The following is a 15,228-nucleotide window of genomic DNA, read 5'->3' on the forward strand; positions in this document are numbered from 1 at the left end:
GAGGCCCTTGGGCCAAGACGAGCAGGGTTTGCACAGTTGCTCCTGACCCTCTCACACTCGTACACACAGAGCAGCACGCACACACATGCCTCAGCAAGTTTGGCAGAGGGAGGTGCGGAGGGGGCCTGGCCGGACTTCCAGAGCCAGAAAGTGGGTGGGGCTGAACCATGAGTTCATCTATTTCCTGCCCACAGCGGTATAAAGGGAGGTAGCGGGCTCCAGAGGAGCACAGCTGTGTCTGGCTGCCGGGCCTAGAGCACTGCCAAGAGAGCCACACCTCCTCCGGGGCAGCAGAATCGCCACCGTCAGCCGCAGCAGCCGCACCACAGACCACCGCTCACAAGGCGCTTTGAGAACTTCAGGTAAGAGAAAGCAAAAACCTCTCCATCTCTTCCTCCCATTAAGGCGAAGAAGGCCCGCTGCGAAATCTCTGCGAAATGCCCTCCGCCCACAATCCCCACTTTTCCTCTTTCTCCCCCGCTGGAGAGTTGACAGAAGGTGGCTGGGCCCCACCAACAACCCCACCACCCAGAAACAAGGGCCTGGATTCTCTGTTCTTCTGCATCAGGACACCCCGCCCACCTCTGGAAAGGGGCTTTTCATGCCTGCTAACTTGAATGAATGAAAGGTTGTGAAAGCATTAGAAGAGAATTAAAAGCATTATGCAAATCAAAGACATTATCATTTAGCCTCTTGCCCACTCCCCCCGCCCAAGGGAGAGGAACTGCAGGGTGCTGCCAGGGGTTTGGGAGAGTCCCACAGGTGGAACCACACCTAAGACTCCCTGGGGCTGAGACGGAGGGGATAGGCTCAGAATCCCGGCCATCAGGGTTCCTTAAGGACTCTCGCCCTCTCGTTCATGCATCACCTGCCAGTGGTAAACACAGGGAGCCTGGCCCGTGGCTGGGGGGCCTTCTCCCTACCCCACCCACCCGTCTTCCAGAACTCTCTCCCCTCACCAGATCCTCTTCCACTTGCTCTAGGATGCAGATGTCTCCGGTCTTTGTCTGCCTAGCCCTGGGCCTGGCCCTCATCTTTGGTGAAGCGTCGTCCTCAGACCCCCGCCAGACTCAGGCGGCACAACTGGCCACAGACTTTGGAGTGAAGGTGTTTCAGCAGGTGGCACGGGCCTCCAAGGACCGTAACGTGGTTTTCTCCCCCTATGGGGTGGCCTCAGTCCTGGCCATGTTGCAGCTGACAACAGCAGGAGAGACCCGGCAGCAGATTCAAGAGGCCATGCAATTCCAGATTGACGGTGAGAGATGGGGCAGAGCAGGGGGCGGACACTCATCCCGTCTTCTCGGGACAGGGGCGTCACCAACCAGAAGCAGGGGGAAGGCCAGCTCCAGCACCACATCTTCCCAGCACACCCTGCCTCACTGGGCCCTGGGTCCGTCACCAAGGGGTACAGGCCAGAGGATGTGGCGTAAAGCAGAGGTGCCTTAGCGCTTATTAACTGCATGACCTTCATGCCCCGTGGACCTGTTTCCTCATCTACAAAATGGGGACAATAAAACTATCTCCCACACAGAGCTGCTGTAAGGATTCAATCGAATTATGCATGTGAAATGCTTCTTATCGCTATTATTCTGATAAGAAAAAAATGTAGGGTTCATAACTTAAAAGCAGAGAAGAATATTTTAACCCACAAAAGGGTTAGGACCTGAGATTTTTGAGGAAAAGGGGGAGATGCAGAAGAGATTGAGGTTTAGAAGAAAATCTCCCTCCAGAGACCCCTGGGGGAGCAGAAGAGCCCATCGAGATGGGCAGAATTGGCTTCTCATGGGGGAGGTTGGCCCGACTGGGGGCCCCTGGCTCAACGTAAGCTAATGTGTCCTTTCTGTCCTGCCCCGGCACAGAGAAGGGCATGGCACCTGCCCTCCGCCAACTGTACAAGGAACTCATGGGGCCGTGGAACAAGGATGAGATCAGCACTGCCGATGCCATCTTTGTCCAGCGGGATCTGAAGCTGGTCCACGGCTTCATGCCCCACTTCTTCAGGCTCTTCTGGACCACGGTCAAGCAGGTGGACTTCTCCGAGGTGGAGAGAGCCAGGTTCATCGTCAACGACTGGGTGAAGAGACACACAAAAGGTGAGCCAGCAGGGAGAGGAGGCCGGGCCTGAGGGCCTGCAGAGGAAGGGGATCTGGAAACAAATCGCCAACATCCCAACCTCTCCCTGTCAGCGTGCTCTTCTCTGTAGACGGGTCAGGCACTTTAAGAATCAGAGCACCTTTGTTTTCATAAGTAGGGTTCTCACGAACTATCTCTAAGGGTGGCCCCCTAAAAAGTGCTGTGAGGTGTCATAAAAACGGTAACAACCGCAAGAAGAATACACAGCTCTCCCAGACTGCAGCTTAGGGAGCAAAGTGAGGGGAGACTCAAAGTAAGGGAAGACTTCGTCTCCGCGTCTGATCCCGGACAGGATCCCAGAGCCAGGCGTGTGCGGAGCGGGAGGCTGTCCCGAGACTCGCAGGAAGACGGAACAGGTTGAACACAGCTAGACGGGCTCACTTACACCCCCAGTCTGCCTCCTGACCGGATCCCCTCAAAGACACACATTCAATCTGAGGACCGAAGGGAACCAGCTAAAAGGATTAAAATATAGCTAGCCCCCTCACAGCTCACCCGGCTTTCTCATAGGCATGATTGGCGACTTACTGGGCAGAGGGGCCGTGGACCAGCTGACGCGCCTGATGCTGGTGAACGCCCTCTACTTCAACGGCCACTGGAAGACCCCCTTCCCCAAGTCGGGCACCCACCACCGCCTCTTTCACAAATCTGATGGCAGCACCGTCTCTGTGCCCATGATGGCTCAGACCAACAAGTTCAACTACAGTAAGTTCAAGACCTCCTTCCAAAGTCCCACCACTACTGTACCTCATCCCCCAGGTGTTCCCCCTCCCAGGGAGGAGAAAACCCTGAATGTAGCCCAGCTTTGCCAAAGACTCCCTCAGCAGGAGCTACTAGGATAACGGGAACAGTGGAAAGTAGCTTTAGCTCGTGCAAGACGAAGCTGACATCCAGAAAGTGCCTCCAGCCCACATATGACCACGTGGCCCCTGTCTCTGGTCCCCAAGTGTTTCTAGTGTGATTACAAGGGGGTTCACAAATCCTGCTGGGGGAAGGCCTGTGTGGAAGTTGAGATGAAGGAGAGAAGAATCGGAATGAATTAGAGGCTGGGTGTGGAGGAGAGGGGAGTGAAGGCCAAGAAGGTCAAAAGGAGACAGAGTAACCAGAAGACGGTGAACTGGCAGAAGAGAAGGGAAATGGGGATAAAAACTCTGACTAGGGGAGCCTCCAAAGCCCGGGTAGAAAGCTGGCTTCCAGACAGAGCGGAGGAGACAGAACTCGTTGAAAACTCAGTGCTGGGTGAGAACCAACAAGAGCAGAAGCCATTTTCAGTGCGCCAATCTGGTGTCTTCGCAGCCGAGTTTTCTACCCCCGACGGCCATTACTACGACATCCTCGAACTGCCCTACCACGGGGACACTCTCAGCATGTTCATCGCTGCTCCCTATGAGAAGGAGGTGCCCCTCTCTGCCCTCACCAACATCCTGGATGCCCAGCTCATCCGCCAGTGGAAAGGGAATATGACCAGACGGCTCCGCCTCTTGGTTCTGCCCAAGTAAGTCACCCCTCGCTCTCACCACACATGCCAACGCCCCAACCCCCTTTATGTCCCCCTCCCCTCCCCCAGGGCTCCCTGAAAGGACCACCCCCACATCGAGTTTCCCAAATGTGACATTTGCAGGGCAGGGACATGTGTGGGAAGCTGACGGGAAACACTCCGGCCTGGGTTTGATTAAGATTCCTCTCATCCTCCCTCCTCCCGTTTCTACTGGAGGGCGGGCGGCGGGGCATTTTTCTAGACCATGCCCCCACACTTACCACCCTCAGAATACCGGGCCAAAGCCAGCCAAAGGAAGAGCCGGAGAAATGGTGGAGGTGGGGAGATAGATGGGCCTTTGAAAGACCCTCTCCCACCCCCATCAGCTCAAGTCAACATCCAAACAATAGAGACAAAAGGAGCCCGAGCAGCTTCTCGCTGGCTTCCAACAAAGCAGATTTTTAAAATCCTTCTGCTGAAACACAGAGGGTGGAGAAGGCTGAGGCTGGGTCGTCCCAGATTTAAAGGGAAGGCTCCCACCACACTTACCCCAAATTTCCAGATGCCATAATGCTAGGCTTGGGGAAAGAGGAGAATTTCGCTGGTTTGTGTGCTCTGGCCCCTCCCCGCCCCGGTCCCTAGAAAGTGAAACCCGAGGTAATGAGAGCCCCGATGGGAAGGGGGGGAACCCAAAGCCTCCCTGCTAGAGTCCTCTTCAGAATTAGCCCTCAGAAATACCATCTACAGACTAGGTTCCAGGGGGCAGGGAGATGGCAGAGAACGTTCATTTCTATTAGACCTCACACACAGATTTGCAAAGCCCAGCCTCCCTCCACTTTCACATCTGTCCCTCCTGTCTGGCTGCCAGCCAGCCGGGAGGGGGACATGCTGTCAGGGACTGGGAAAGCCCGCAAGGGGCCGCCTGAGCTTGAGCTGTTTCCTGCTCCTGTTCCCAGGTTCTCCCTGGAGAGTGAAGTCGACCTCCGGCGGCCCCTGGAGAACTTGGGGATGACCGACATGTTTAGGCCAAACCAGGCAGACTTCTCGAGTCTTTCAGGTAGGAGATTTTCCTTTCACTTTCTTCTGCTGGTGGACCGTGGGGCCCCTAAAAGGACAAAGGAGTGTGTCTCTGAGAGCCCCAACTGATCTGCCCGCGGGTCCACTTGTGTTTCAGATCAAGAGGCACTGTATGTGTCGCAGGCTTTGCAAAAAGTGAAGATTGAGGTGAATGAGAGCGGCACGGTGGCGTCCTCCTCTACAGGTGAGTCAGGCTCAGGTGAGGCCTGGTGACGCGCAGGCCAGGTCTGCCAGGACGGGCCCACATCTGGGATGAAGCCCGCGGTCCTGCTCTACCAGCCTCTCCTGCAGAGTGGCACCACCCCCCCACCCCGTGTCGAGGGCACTGCCCCGACCCCACCAGAGTTTCTCAGCCTAGAAGGTGGGCCCACTTGGCCTGGGAGCCGGGTCCCTCACACAATGGCTCCCGAGGTCCCCTGAAGGTGAAAAGCCCCCCCCCACCCCAAGGCAGCCTGGCTTCTTCCCTCAGTGGCTAGTCAGCTTAAGGAACTTGCTCACCAAGACCCTCTAAGAGGGCACACATAAATGGCTGTTTGTGAGGAGCTGATAGATCTCTACGAAACTACTGGGGGAAATCCGGCCTCCGAGGGCTTCCCTAAACTGTTGAGGTTCACGGACAGGAGAACAACCAAGTGTCCTAGTCACCCTCCAGGGCTACCATCAGAAAGCGGGTGTCGGGGATCCCCAATGATCAGTCCAGGCGCCAGTGCCCAGTCCCTCTTCTAGATCATTATCCTTCTCTCTTAGCCATCATCGTCTCAGCCCGAATGGCCCCCGAGGAGATCATCATGGACAGACCCTTCCTCTTTGTGGTGCGGCACAACCCCACAGGTGAGCCGGGGCCGCGACGCTCCACTGCCCGCCACCCCCCGCCCCGTCTTCTTGCCTCAAACACCAGTCTAGACAGGTGTAGACACTCCCCTCTCCCCAAGAGGACTCCAGACAAAACCCCATAGCTCTGCCCCACCTCCTCCATTCAGGGAGGATGTTCTGTCACCAGCGGAGCACCGTGCCAGGACCCCAGCCCTAGCTTAGTCACAACAGCAGCTGTGACTCCAGACAGCTCACTCACGTTCTCACATCTCGGTTCATCCATAAACATGGGGCTGGATGAGCCGTGCCGTTTCTCCCTGTTCTCATCTCCCACGTGCCTTCCTTCCTCAGGAACGGTCCTTTTCATGGGCCAAGTGATGGAACCCTGACCGTGAGAAAAGCAGCCCTCATCTGGGACAGAACTGGAGATGTAGCCAAGAAGAAGGAACTTCAAAGGAAAAAAAAAAGTTATTTTAACTAATGCTTCTGGAGAAAAAGGCTGCATTTGCCTTTTTTTTTTTTAATTTACCTTTAAAAAAAAGGGGGGGGTAAATCTTTCAAATCTGCCTCCCAGACCTCAGCCTCTCCCAGGAGTGGGGAAGAGGACCTTTCAGTAAAACTCCCTCGTGGAGCCCCCCGGAGAGACCTCCGAAGCACAGTGGGGTCTCCACACCAGACTCTCAAACTCTACAACCGCTGGTGCACCTGCTTCTGCCCGGCGCTCTGCCCATCCGGGTCTTCAGACCTGGACCCCACCGAGACCCTGGCAGGTTGGCACAAGGTTTATGGGAGGTTTTGTGTGCTCGGTAGAAACGATTTGTGTTCCAGTCACGTTGCTGTCACTCTTGCACTGTCTGCCACTGCTGAGGAGGCTGGCGGCGGGCCAAAGTTGGCCAGTGGAAGAGGCACCCTTTCAGTTGGAGGTCTGTGCTGCCCCAGCTCAGAGGTCCCGCAGACTGGGCAGCACGCCTGCCCACCCCGTGTGGAGACCCGCCCTGACCTGGCCGTCTCCCTCCCCAGAAACAGTGTGCATTTATTATTTTGGAGTGTAGGTGACTTGTTTACTCATAGAAGCAGGTTTCTGCTTCCCACTAACTTTATTTTGCAGGAATGGAGGAAGAAAAAGTGTGATGTGTGCCTGGCTCTTGGCTCTAATCTCCTGGTGGGGAGGGTGGGATGCCAGGGGTGTGCTTGAGTATTTATCACATCCTTGTCGTTGTGTGCTTGTGTGAGAGAAAGAGGACTCTCAAGAAAAATGTATTATATGAGCTTGTTTGTAATGTTCCTTGGTGGTCTGTGTCTTGCGTCTCAGGAGTCTGGCCCCTTGACTGGCTGCCCCTCTGGGCGGCGAGCGTGGTGGGGCCCACACTGCCACCTTGTGGCTTCCCGAGCCCCATGGCTCCTCTCCCTTCCTGGCCCTTCCATTTGATGGCTAAGACCCCCGCCAAGATTATCTAACTTTAAGGACCAAAAGGATGTGGTGGGTCAGAGAGATTACAGCGAGGACAGAGTGGTTTCAAAATTTTCCAATATATTTAGGAACAGGAGAGCAAGGGGCTGCACGACCTAGCAGGACAGAACTTTCCCCAATTACAGGGTGATTCACAGCCGCATTGGTGACTCACTTCGATGTGTCATTTCCGGCTGCTGTGTGCGAGCAGTGGACACGTGAGAGAGGGGGAGAGAGATTGAGAGAGAGAGGAGAATGAGAGAGACCATGAGCTCGGACTTAACAACCCTAGCTGGATAATCTTCCTGAAAACCAACGAGCTAGGGGGCATGGCATGAAGACCAATTTGTTGAAGAACTGCATAGAGATGTCAAATGAATGAATGTAATCCAAATAGGACCCTAATAACCTCCCCCCCACCCCACCCTTGTGCTCTTCAGTGAAAAATCTTTGTTTGTTTCTCATAATGCACTGGACAGTGACAGCTACACATAGTACCCATAAGGATACCCAAATGTGGGGTCCAACTTTCTTGAAGTTGTGTTGAATCATATGCTTTTTCACTTTTGATATATAAACAAGTAAAATATGTTTAAAAAATAATAAATTAATTAAAATATTCCAAAAGAGTCCCTGTCTTTACTTTCCACATTCCACACAGTACAAAATCAGAATCCTACCAGTCCATAGACTTTTCCAGTAAAGGGGATCTTTATGAAACATACACCCACAAGCCCAAGGCACGAAGACCTGCCCCAGGCGAGTTCACGGGGCTGACCACGGGGCTTCTGCAAGAAGGCCCACAGGATAAGCTGTGCAGGGCATGGTTCTCTCCCTGGGTGTCACCCTCAAAAAGGAAAGAGGGGTCCCCCACACCTTGCACCTGCCCTGAGACCTGCTTGTGCGCACTGTCCCTCTGGGTTCCCATCTCTGTTCATGCCGTTGCCTTCCCTGCCAAATGCCCCCACCCCTGTGCCTACCCCACTCCCCACTTCTCAAAACCCAGACCAAGTCCAGTCCCTTGACCTGATGTTCCCCATGGGTCCAGTCCACACCATCACTCTCTACTTGGCATTTAGCAAGGTTCCTTTTTCCGGGTGTGTAACAGTGCTTGCATTCATGTGTGCTCTTTAACTTTGAGTGTGTGTTGCCCTCACCATCCCCATGCACAGATCGGGTTCCTTTGAAAACAAGGCTCTTTTGTGATATAGACTCTCTTAATATCCTCCTTAAAACGACATCCTGGAAAGTCTTTTATTCTCTTCCTCTAGTCTCTTGAAGGCTCTTTCCAGGGGACATAACTCCCCCAATTAGTTTCTGTTCATATCTTCAAAAAAATCATCTTTTAAACTGAAAAAATTACCAAGAACTAGCTGTCGAAATTGTATGCTGTCCAGCTCCAGAATCCTAAAGAGAGGATTGATATATCCAGCCTCCTGGAAACCTAGGTCTTCTCTCTCTCTCTTTTTAATTTTTGTAAATTTTAAGGAACCTCTATACCCAACGTGGGGCTTGAACTCATGAACTCACGCTCAAGAGTCCTATGCTCCTCAGACTGAGCCAGTCCCTAGGTCTTGTCTTAAGAGGAACTAATTACCATCTGGGGGCTCTTGGTCAAAATGCTGTCTGACAGTTAATAGGTAGGTGAGTTCTCCATCACTGGAAGTGTTTAAGGACAGCCAGGATGACCTCTTGGTGGCAATGCTGCTGCAGTCAGGGTCTACTTTTTTTTTTTTCTTTAAGATTTTATTTATTTATTCGACAGAGATAGAGACAGCCAGCGAGAGAGGGAACACAAGGGGAGTGGGAGAGGAAGAAGCAGGCTCATAGCGGAAGAGCCTGATGAGGGGCTGGATCCCAGAACGCCGGGATCACGCCCTGAGCCGAAGGCAGACGCTTAACCGCTGTGCCACCCAGGCGCCCCCAGGTTCTACTTTTTAAAACACATATTTTAATCTAAATTTAATTTTAAATGTCAGGTGACTTGTTTAAGTGATACCAAACACAAGCTCATAGTAAGACACTCAGTTTGAAAGGTAAAAATGGGAACTTAATTGGTCCCTAGTTTCTTCGGGGTTCTCTTAGAACTTCACTAAGCATTTATAAGCATATTTAAAATATTCTTCACTTTCATACAAATAAGATGATCACACACACACACACACAATATTCTTCACTTTCATACAAATAAGATCATCACACACACACACACACACACACACACACACACACAGAGTGTTCGGCAACTTGCATTATTTACCTAACGATACATCCTACACACCTCATTCTCTTTTTTTTTTTTTTTTTAAAGATTTTATTTATTTATGTGACAGAGAGACAGCCAGTGAGAGAGGGAACACAGCAGGTGAGTGAGAGAGGAAGAAGCAGGCTCATAGCGGAGGAGCCCGATGTGGGACTCGATCCCAGAACGCCGGGATCACGCCCTGAGCCGAAGGCAGACGCTTTAACGACTGCGCTACCCAGGCGCCCCTACACCTCATTCTCTTTACCAGTTGTGTACACAGACGCACTATAATTCCTGAACCATCACTGACAGATTTTGGTGCTTCCACAGCCTTTTTAACTGTATTTTTGTTACCAACAAGGCTGAGATGGACATCCTTGCTCATTCACCCCAGTGTACATGTGCTTGTGTGTCCGTAGGATAAAATCTTAGCGCAGGACTAAGGATCAAGGACCTCTCAACCCTGCGGTCATGTGACTCTGGTAATATAAACATTTTCAAAGGCACAAAACAGTCAAAAATGATCATTCTGCCTGGTTAGAATCTTACTTCTTCTCAAGCTTAAATAAGCCTTCACAACTTTCCTAAATGAGCCCACTGCTGTGAATAAAGATAGATTTTAGGCCTTGAACTAAAGGAACCTTCACATTATAATTTTCTCTAAATTGTGTTAGACTTCCTTGGAGCAACTTCAGATTATGATGTAAATCCAGAAAGGGTGTTCATTCAACCTACTCACTCCCCAATCATTCAACATTTGCTAAAGGCCTTCTCTCTGACCCTGTCATTCCTGCTTCCCTCTAGAGGGGCAGTAAGGGACCTTTTTGGATGCCTCCAACATGGTGCACTGAGATGTTCAAAGGGGTTGTTTGGCACCTTCTTATGGATTCCTCTCTTGGGATTCGTCTTGTTTAGGCTTTCTCTTCTCCCCTAAGGGTCCATATAGTAAGAGGGGCCCTAAAGCCCAATCAAACATGGAAGGAAGGTCTTCCTCTCTCCTTAGAAAGCCAATGGATTAATTATACTGGAATTAAAATGTAAATTTTGGAAGGAAGGTGGGAAGGAAGGAAGGAAGGAAGGAAGGAAGGAAGGAAGGAAGGAAGGGAAGGGGGGAAGGGAGGGAAGGAGAGAGAGAGGGAGGAAGAGAGGGAGGAAGGGAGGGAGGAAGAGAGGGAAGGAGGAAGAGAGGGAGGAAGGGAGGGAGGAAGAGAGGGAAGGAGGAAGGGAGGGAGGGATGAATGGAGGGAGAGAGGGAGGGAGGGAGAGAGGGAGGGAGGGAGGAAGGGAGGGAGGGAGGGAGGGAGGGAGGGAGGGAGGGAGGGAGGGAGGGAGACCAGTATGCATAGCCCACTGAAGCTACTCTGAGCCTTTGAAAGATACTCTCAACCTCAGTAAATGCTTCCTCTTCCCTTTCCAATTCTCTGGCAAGCTCTGTGGGACAAAGATGGAACTAGAAAGTCATTGTAGAACTAGCGGAAAGGGGCCGTAGAAGCCACTGGGCCTGCTTCTAGCTGGCTCAGACCAGAGATGCCCAAACTAGGCACGGCCTGATCCAGTTCACAAGAGCACTGAGATTTGCGGCCAAAACTTCAGCTGGTACTCAAGTATTCCTCCTTCTGCACGGATACGTCCTTTGTCTTGTACAGACCTCCCTTGGGGGTCATAGTGGGGAGCTGGAGTCATGAAGGTAACGGTCCCAGAATTCAGGGATACGGGGACCCAGATAGATCTTCTGTCCTCCTTACCTCTCAAAAATATGACCAATTCCATGCACTGGGCTAGCTGTTGAGGATTTACCCATCGGTAACAGGTTGGCTTAGAAACTCAAAGAGTCTCTAAAAGCGGAGCAGGTTCGCTGGGTTCAACCGTGGATGGTTCAAAAAACCATCCATCCCTGCTGAGAAGTGTCAGGAGAGAAGAGTTCATCAAAAGGCCTCACCCCCGCAGAGAGCTTGCTCCAGGAGGTGCCCTATTTAACTGTGCCCTCTGCTCTTCTCAGATATTTTGGGGACAGCGATGATGATGCGGCCTCACAGTACAAAGCCTGCCCAGCCCTGCCTGGCTTCGCTCTGGCCCCCCTCCTCCACCCTTGCAAATCTCTCTTCCTCCATCGCTTTCGAAATGAAAAGCCAACAAGATCTGCTTCCAGCCGTCATTACTGCACATTTCTTATAAACCTGACACAGTGGAATTATTTATCTGCCCACGTGTGGGCAATGAGTATGACTCATTCTGTAAATCCCTCCATGGTAAAAATATTCTAACAGAGTGAAACTTGTCAAGGAGACACCATCTGTTTTCCAAGCCACTCTTTTTTTTAGGTGGTTCCTCAAGTAAGTTTCGTTGTAATAGTAGCAAATGCTTATGTGGAGATGAGGAAACCAGGCAGAGAGGGGTTGAGAAACTTGTCACTGTTATTATTATTATCATTATTGTTATTATTATTACTGTGATTACATAACAGCCCAGGTGCCTCCATGCTCCTTGTTACACTGCTCCACCCCTCTCTGTGGCATTTGTGAACACAGGTCTCCCCGCCCCCACGTGTCAGCCACCAGCACGCCCTTACACCTCTGCCTTCAGCCTGCATACCCACGTCCTACCACCACACAGCCTTTTCCTTTATTCCCTAGCCACCAGATGTCGCTTTGACTCCAGTGGAAAGCCCTTCTTGAAGCAAAGCAGCTGTAGCTTCTGCCAAAATCTCGCCAAGTTTGAACCCCATACGATTTAACAAGTATTTATTTAAAAAGCTAACTTGATACTGGGTACTGTGAAGCCCTTTTAAAAAGCATAAGTGACCTTTCTTACTATCAAGTACCTAAGGAGAGTAGACGCCAAAAAGCCAAATTGCTACGTGAGTCACTGCCAAAGATGGTTGAGGGGACACCGACAAAATGATCGCCGCGGTCTACACTAGAGTGTAAGGCTCATCAGGAGCAGGCGCTTGATGGAAACTTACAGGATGGATAAGGTGGATTCGGGTCTGTGGGGGCAGGAATGGTAGGGCATTTCAGAAAACAGTGTGAACAAAATGACAAAGGAACAATATTAGCAAGTCATGTTCAAGACACACACCTGAGGAGGAAGTCCCAAGTCACTGGGTTGGGATTCAGACTGCTGCCTCTCTCCTCTGATAACCCAGCCAGTCAACACTCCCCCTCCTTGAAACACCCTTTCCTGATCTAGTCAGGCAAGTCTGGCCTATGACCCTTGAATCAGCCATGCTTTCTTGTTATACCTCATGTCCCAGGATTATAGTCTGCAAGCCTACGAAAAGGTGGTGACGTTGACCACGCGGGGGAAACCAAAAGATAGGATGGTTTCAGGGGAAGGCGAAGGAAGCTCCTCAGTGAAGCTTGAGATGACAACGGAATTTTCTTTTCATTTTGTAAAAAGATTTTATTTATTTATTTGAGAGAGAGAGACACAAGCAGGGGGAGCTGCAGAGGGACAGGGAGAAGGAGGCTTCCTGCTGAGCAGGGAGCCCAACGTGGGGCTCGATCCCAGGACCCCGGCATCATGACCTGAGCCAAGGGCAGACGTTCAACCAACTGAGCCACCAGGCGCCCTGACAATGGAATTTCCAAATGGGGGATCCAGTGTACACTTTTCAACCAATGTTGGGTATCTGCTGCTGTATGTCAGGCACTGTGCTGGGCACAGTAAAAACAGCAAAACAAGACAGTTTATCGTCTAGCAGGAATAATAGACATCAGACATGCTACCACTATATGCAAAATCAGAATGTAGCCCATTTAGGATCAGAAGATTTAAACATCTAGATGTGATAACCGTGGATACCAATCATCATTGACGCCAATCAACAAGCACTATGCTGGAGGATGATGTGAAGAAACAAAAGATGACTAAGATAGCATCCCTGAAGGAGCTTCCAATCCGGCGGAAGACACAAGGCGGCTTACATGTGTAGTCAGCAGACACTACGGCATGCTTACCAAGTTTACCAGAGTTCTTAGTTACCAGGAACAGAAACCAACTCTATGGGCACCTGGGGGGCTCAGGCGTTAAGCGTCTGCCTTCGGCTCAGGTCACGATCCCAGGGTCCTGGGATCGAGCCCTGCATCAGGCTCCCTGCTCAGCAGGAAGCCTGCTTCTCCCTCTCACACTCCCCTTGCTTGTGTTCCCTCTCTTGCAGTCTCTCTCTGCCAAATAAATAAATGAAATCTTAAAAAAAAAAAAAAAAAAAGAAGCCAACTCTAGCTAAGGGAAGCACCAAAGGAAACTGGTGAGCTCAGGGAATTGCCAGGAGAGCCAGAGAACCACAGGGAGGTCTCGTACTAGAGACAGTGCTCCCAAATCACACTGGTGCCCCTGCCCTAACCTTCACTGGGCACAGGACACTGCCATTGGTGCCACTGCAATGGAGCCCTAAGTTTCGGTCCTCTGACCCTCTGCCAGAGTCTGACCTCCCCTCCATCACCTCGTTCCTTCCCAGACCAAAGTCCAGGCAGATGCGCAGACTGGCCGAGTCCAGCAGACGTGCCAAGGCTGAGGTCCCAAAGAAGGCTGAAAAAGTGAATGTCAGGAAACTCCATATGCTTCACTGGGAGCTTGTTCTATCTTCCTCTGGACTCATGAGGTGGGATTCCTAAGCCCTAGGAAGTGGGGTTAGAGCCTGGGAGGTGAAAGAGAATGGCAAGCATCTACCACAGAAGGTATTCTAACTGTCCAGACTGTTAGGAACAGTAAGTAAGGTTCCAACTGCTCAGTTAAAAAAACAAAAGAAAGATGGCTACAAATGACATCATCGGGGAACTATGGACTACTTAAAGAATGTGCAAAAAATGGGTGCGGAGGCACCTGGGTGGCTCAGTTGGTTAAGTGTCCGACTCTTGATTTCAGCTCCAGTCATAATCTCAGGGTTGTGGGGTCGAGCCCCATGTCGGGCTCTGCACTCAGCACAGAGTCTGCTTGTCCCTCTCCCTCTGCTCCTCCCCCTGCTTGCTCTCCCTCTCTCTCAAATAAATAAATAATATCTTTTTTAAAAAATGGGTGCAGAGTTGGGGCGCCTGGGTGGCTCAGTCATTAAGCGTCTGCCTTTGGCTCAGGGCGTGGTCCCGGCGTTCTGGGATCGAGCCCCACATCAGGCTCCTCCGCTGGGAGCCTGCTTCTTCCTCTCCCACTCCCCCTGCTTGTGTTCCCTCTCTCACTGGCTGTCTCCCTCTTTGTCAAATAAATAAATAAAATCTTAAAAAAATAAAATTAAATTTAAAAATAAAACAAAAAAATGGGTGCAGAGGACATCACAAGAGGGAGAAACACAGAGCATAAACTCACAGAGACAGAAGACTTGAGGCCACTCCTCCAACCACTGCAGGAGCCACTGCCTATAACCAGAAGAGGAAAGGCTTAGAGAGGTGTCAGCCTGGTTTGTAGGGTGACAATACAAATGCCATCTGCACCTATGAAGGTGAATCTCCCCTCTGACCCTCCAGACTTACCTTTGACTCTTCCTCCTTCTCCTTTACTTAGATGAGTTATCAACGTCATTTGATGGGTCCATTACAGGCATCTCTCCAATTTGTCCCTCTCCATTTCATCTTTGTGCCTGGATTCCAAAAGATAATCTTCCAGCCTTCCATTTATCCTTTCAAATTGTCTCCCCCACCCCGTTTTACTATAAGATTAACTTTCTTGAAACAATTCTCACCAAGTTATCCACCAGCTCAGGCAACCATAATGACTCCCAACTGCCCACTGCATCAAATCGGAACTTCCCTGCAGACAGAAGCCAAATTGGATCCACTGACTGAGAGATTCACTACATTCATCTTTTGCTAACAGTGACGAGATCCAGTCCACTGTCTTCAAGTTAGTTTGAACCACCTTGAAGTCTACAACTCGACATGAGCAAAACCCATATTTCTAACAATTCCCTCACGAATCTTCTCTTTTCTGCAGCGAGGCATACCACGTTGAGACAAGGAATTCTAGAAAGTATCAGCTTTCCAAGGAGTGTAGGAGTTCACATCTCTAGAGCTTCCAAATTTCCACGCGCTGTTGCTCAGC

General features: G+C 51.0%; 1 protein-coding gene across 1 annotated transcript; it reads left to right on the forward strand.

Moving 5' to 3' along the window:
* The first annotated feature begins 214 nt into the window (after positions 1 to 214).
* SERPINE1 (serpin family E member 1) lies at positions 215 to 6,287 on the forward strand. The gene is made up of 9 exons (XM_045773862.2): positions 215 to 362; positions 984 to 1,255; positions 1,860 to 2,093; positions 2,644 to 2,838; positions 3,430 to 3,628; positions 4,567 to 4,667; positions 4,785 to 4,871; positions 5,435 to 5,518; positions 5,852 to 6,287. The coding sequence occupies exons 2-9, from the start codon at positions 985 to 987 to the stop codon at positions 5,887 to 5,889; spliced, it is 1,209 nt and encodes a 402-aa protein (XP_045629818.2). The 5' UTR covers positions 215 to 362; position 984; the 3' UTR covers positions 5,890 to 6,287.
* Positions 6,288 to 15,228: the final 8,941 nt, after the last annotated feature.

The sequence above is a fragment of the Ursus americanus genome, chromosome 2 (assembly GCF_024610735.1).
Source record: "Ursus americanus isolate L20-20 chromosome 2, mUrsAme1.1.p, whole genome shotgun sequence".
In the NCBI taxonomy this organism is placed as follows: Eukaryota; Metazoa; Chordata; class Mammalia; order Carnivora; family Ursidae; genus Ursus; species Ursus americanus.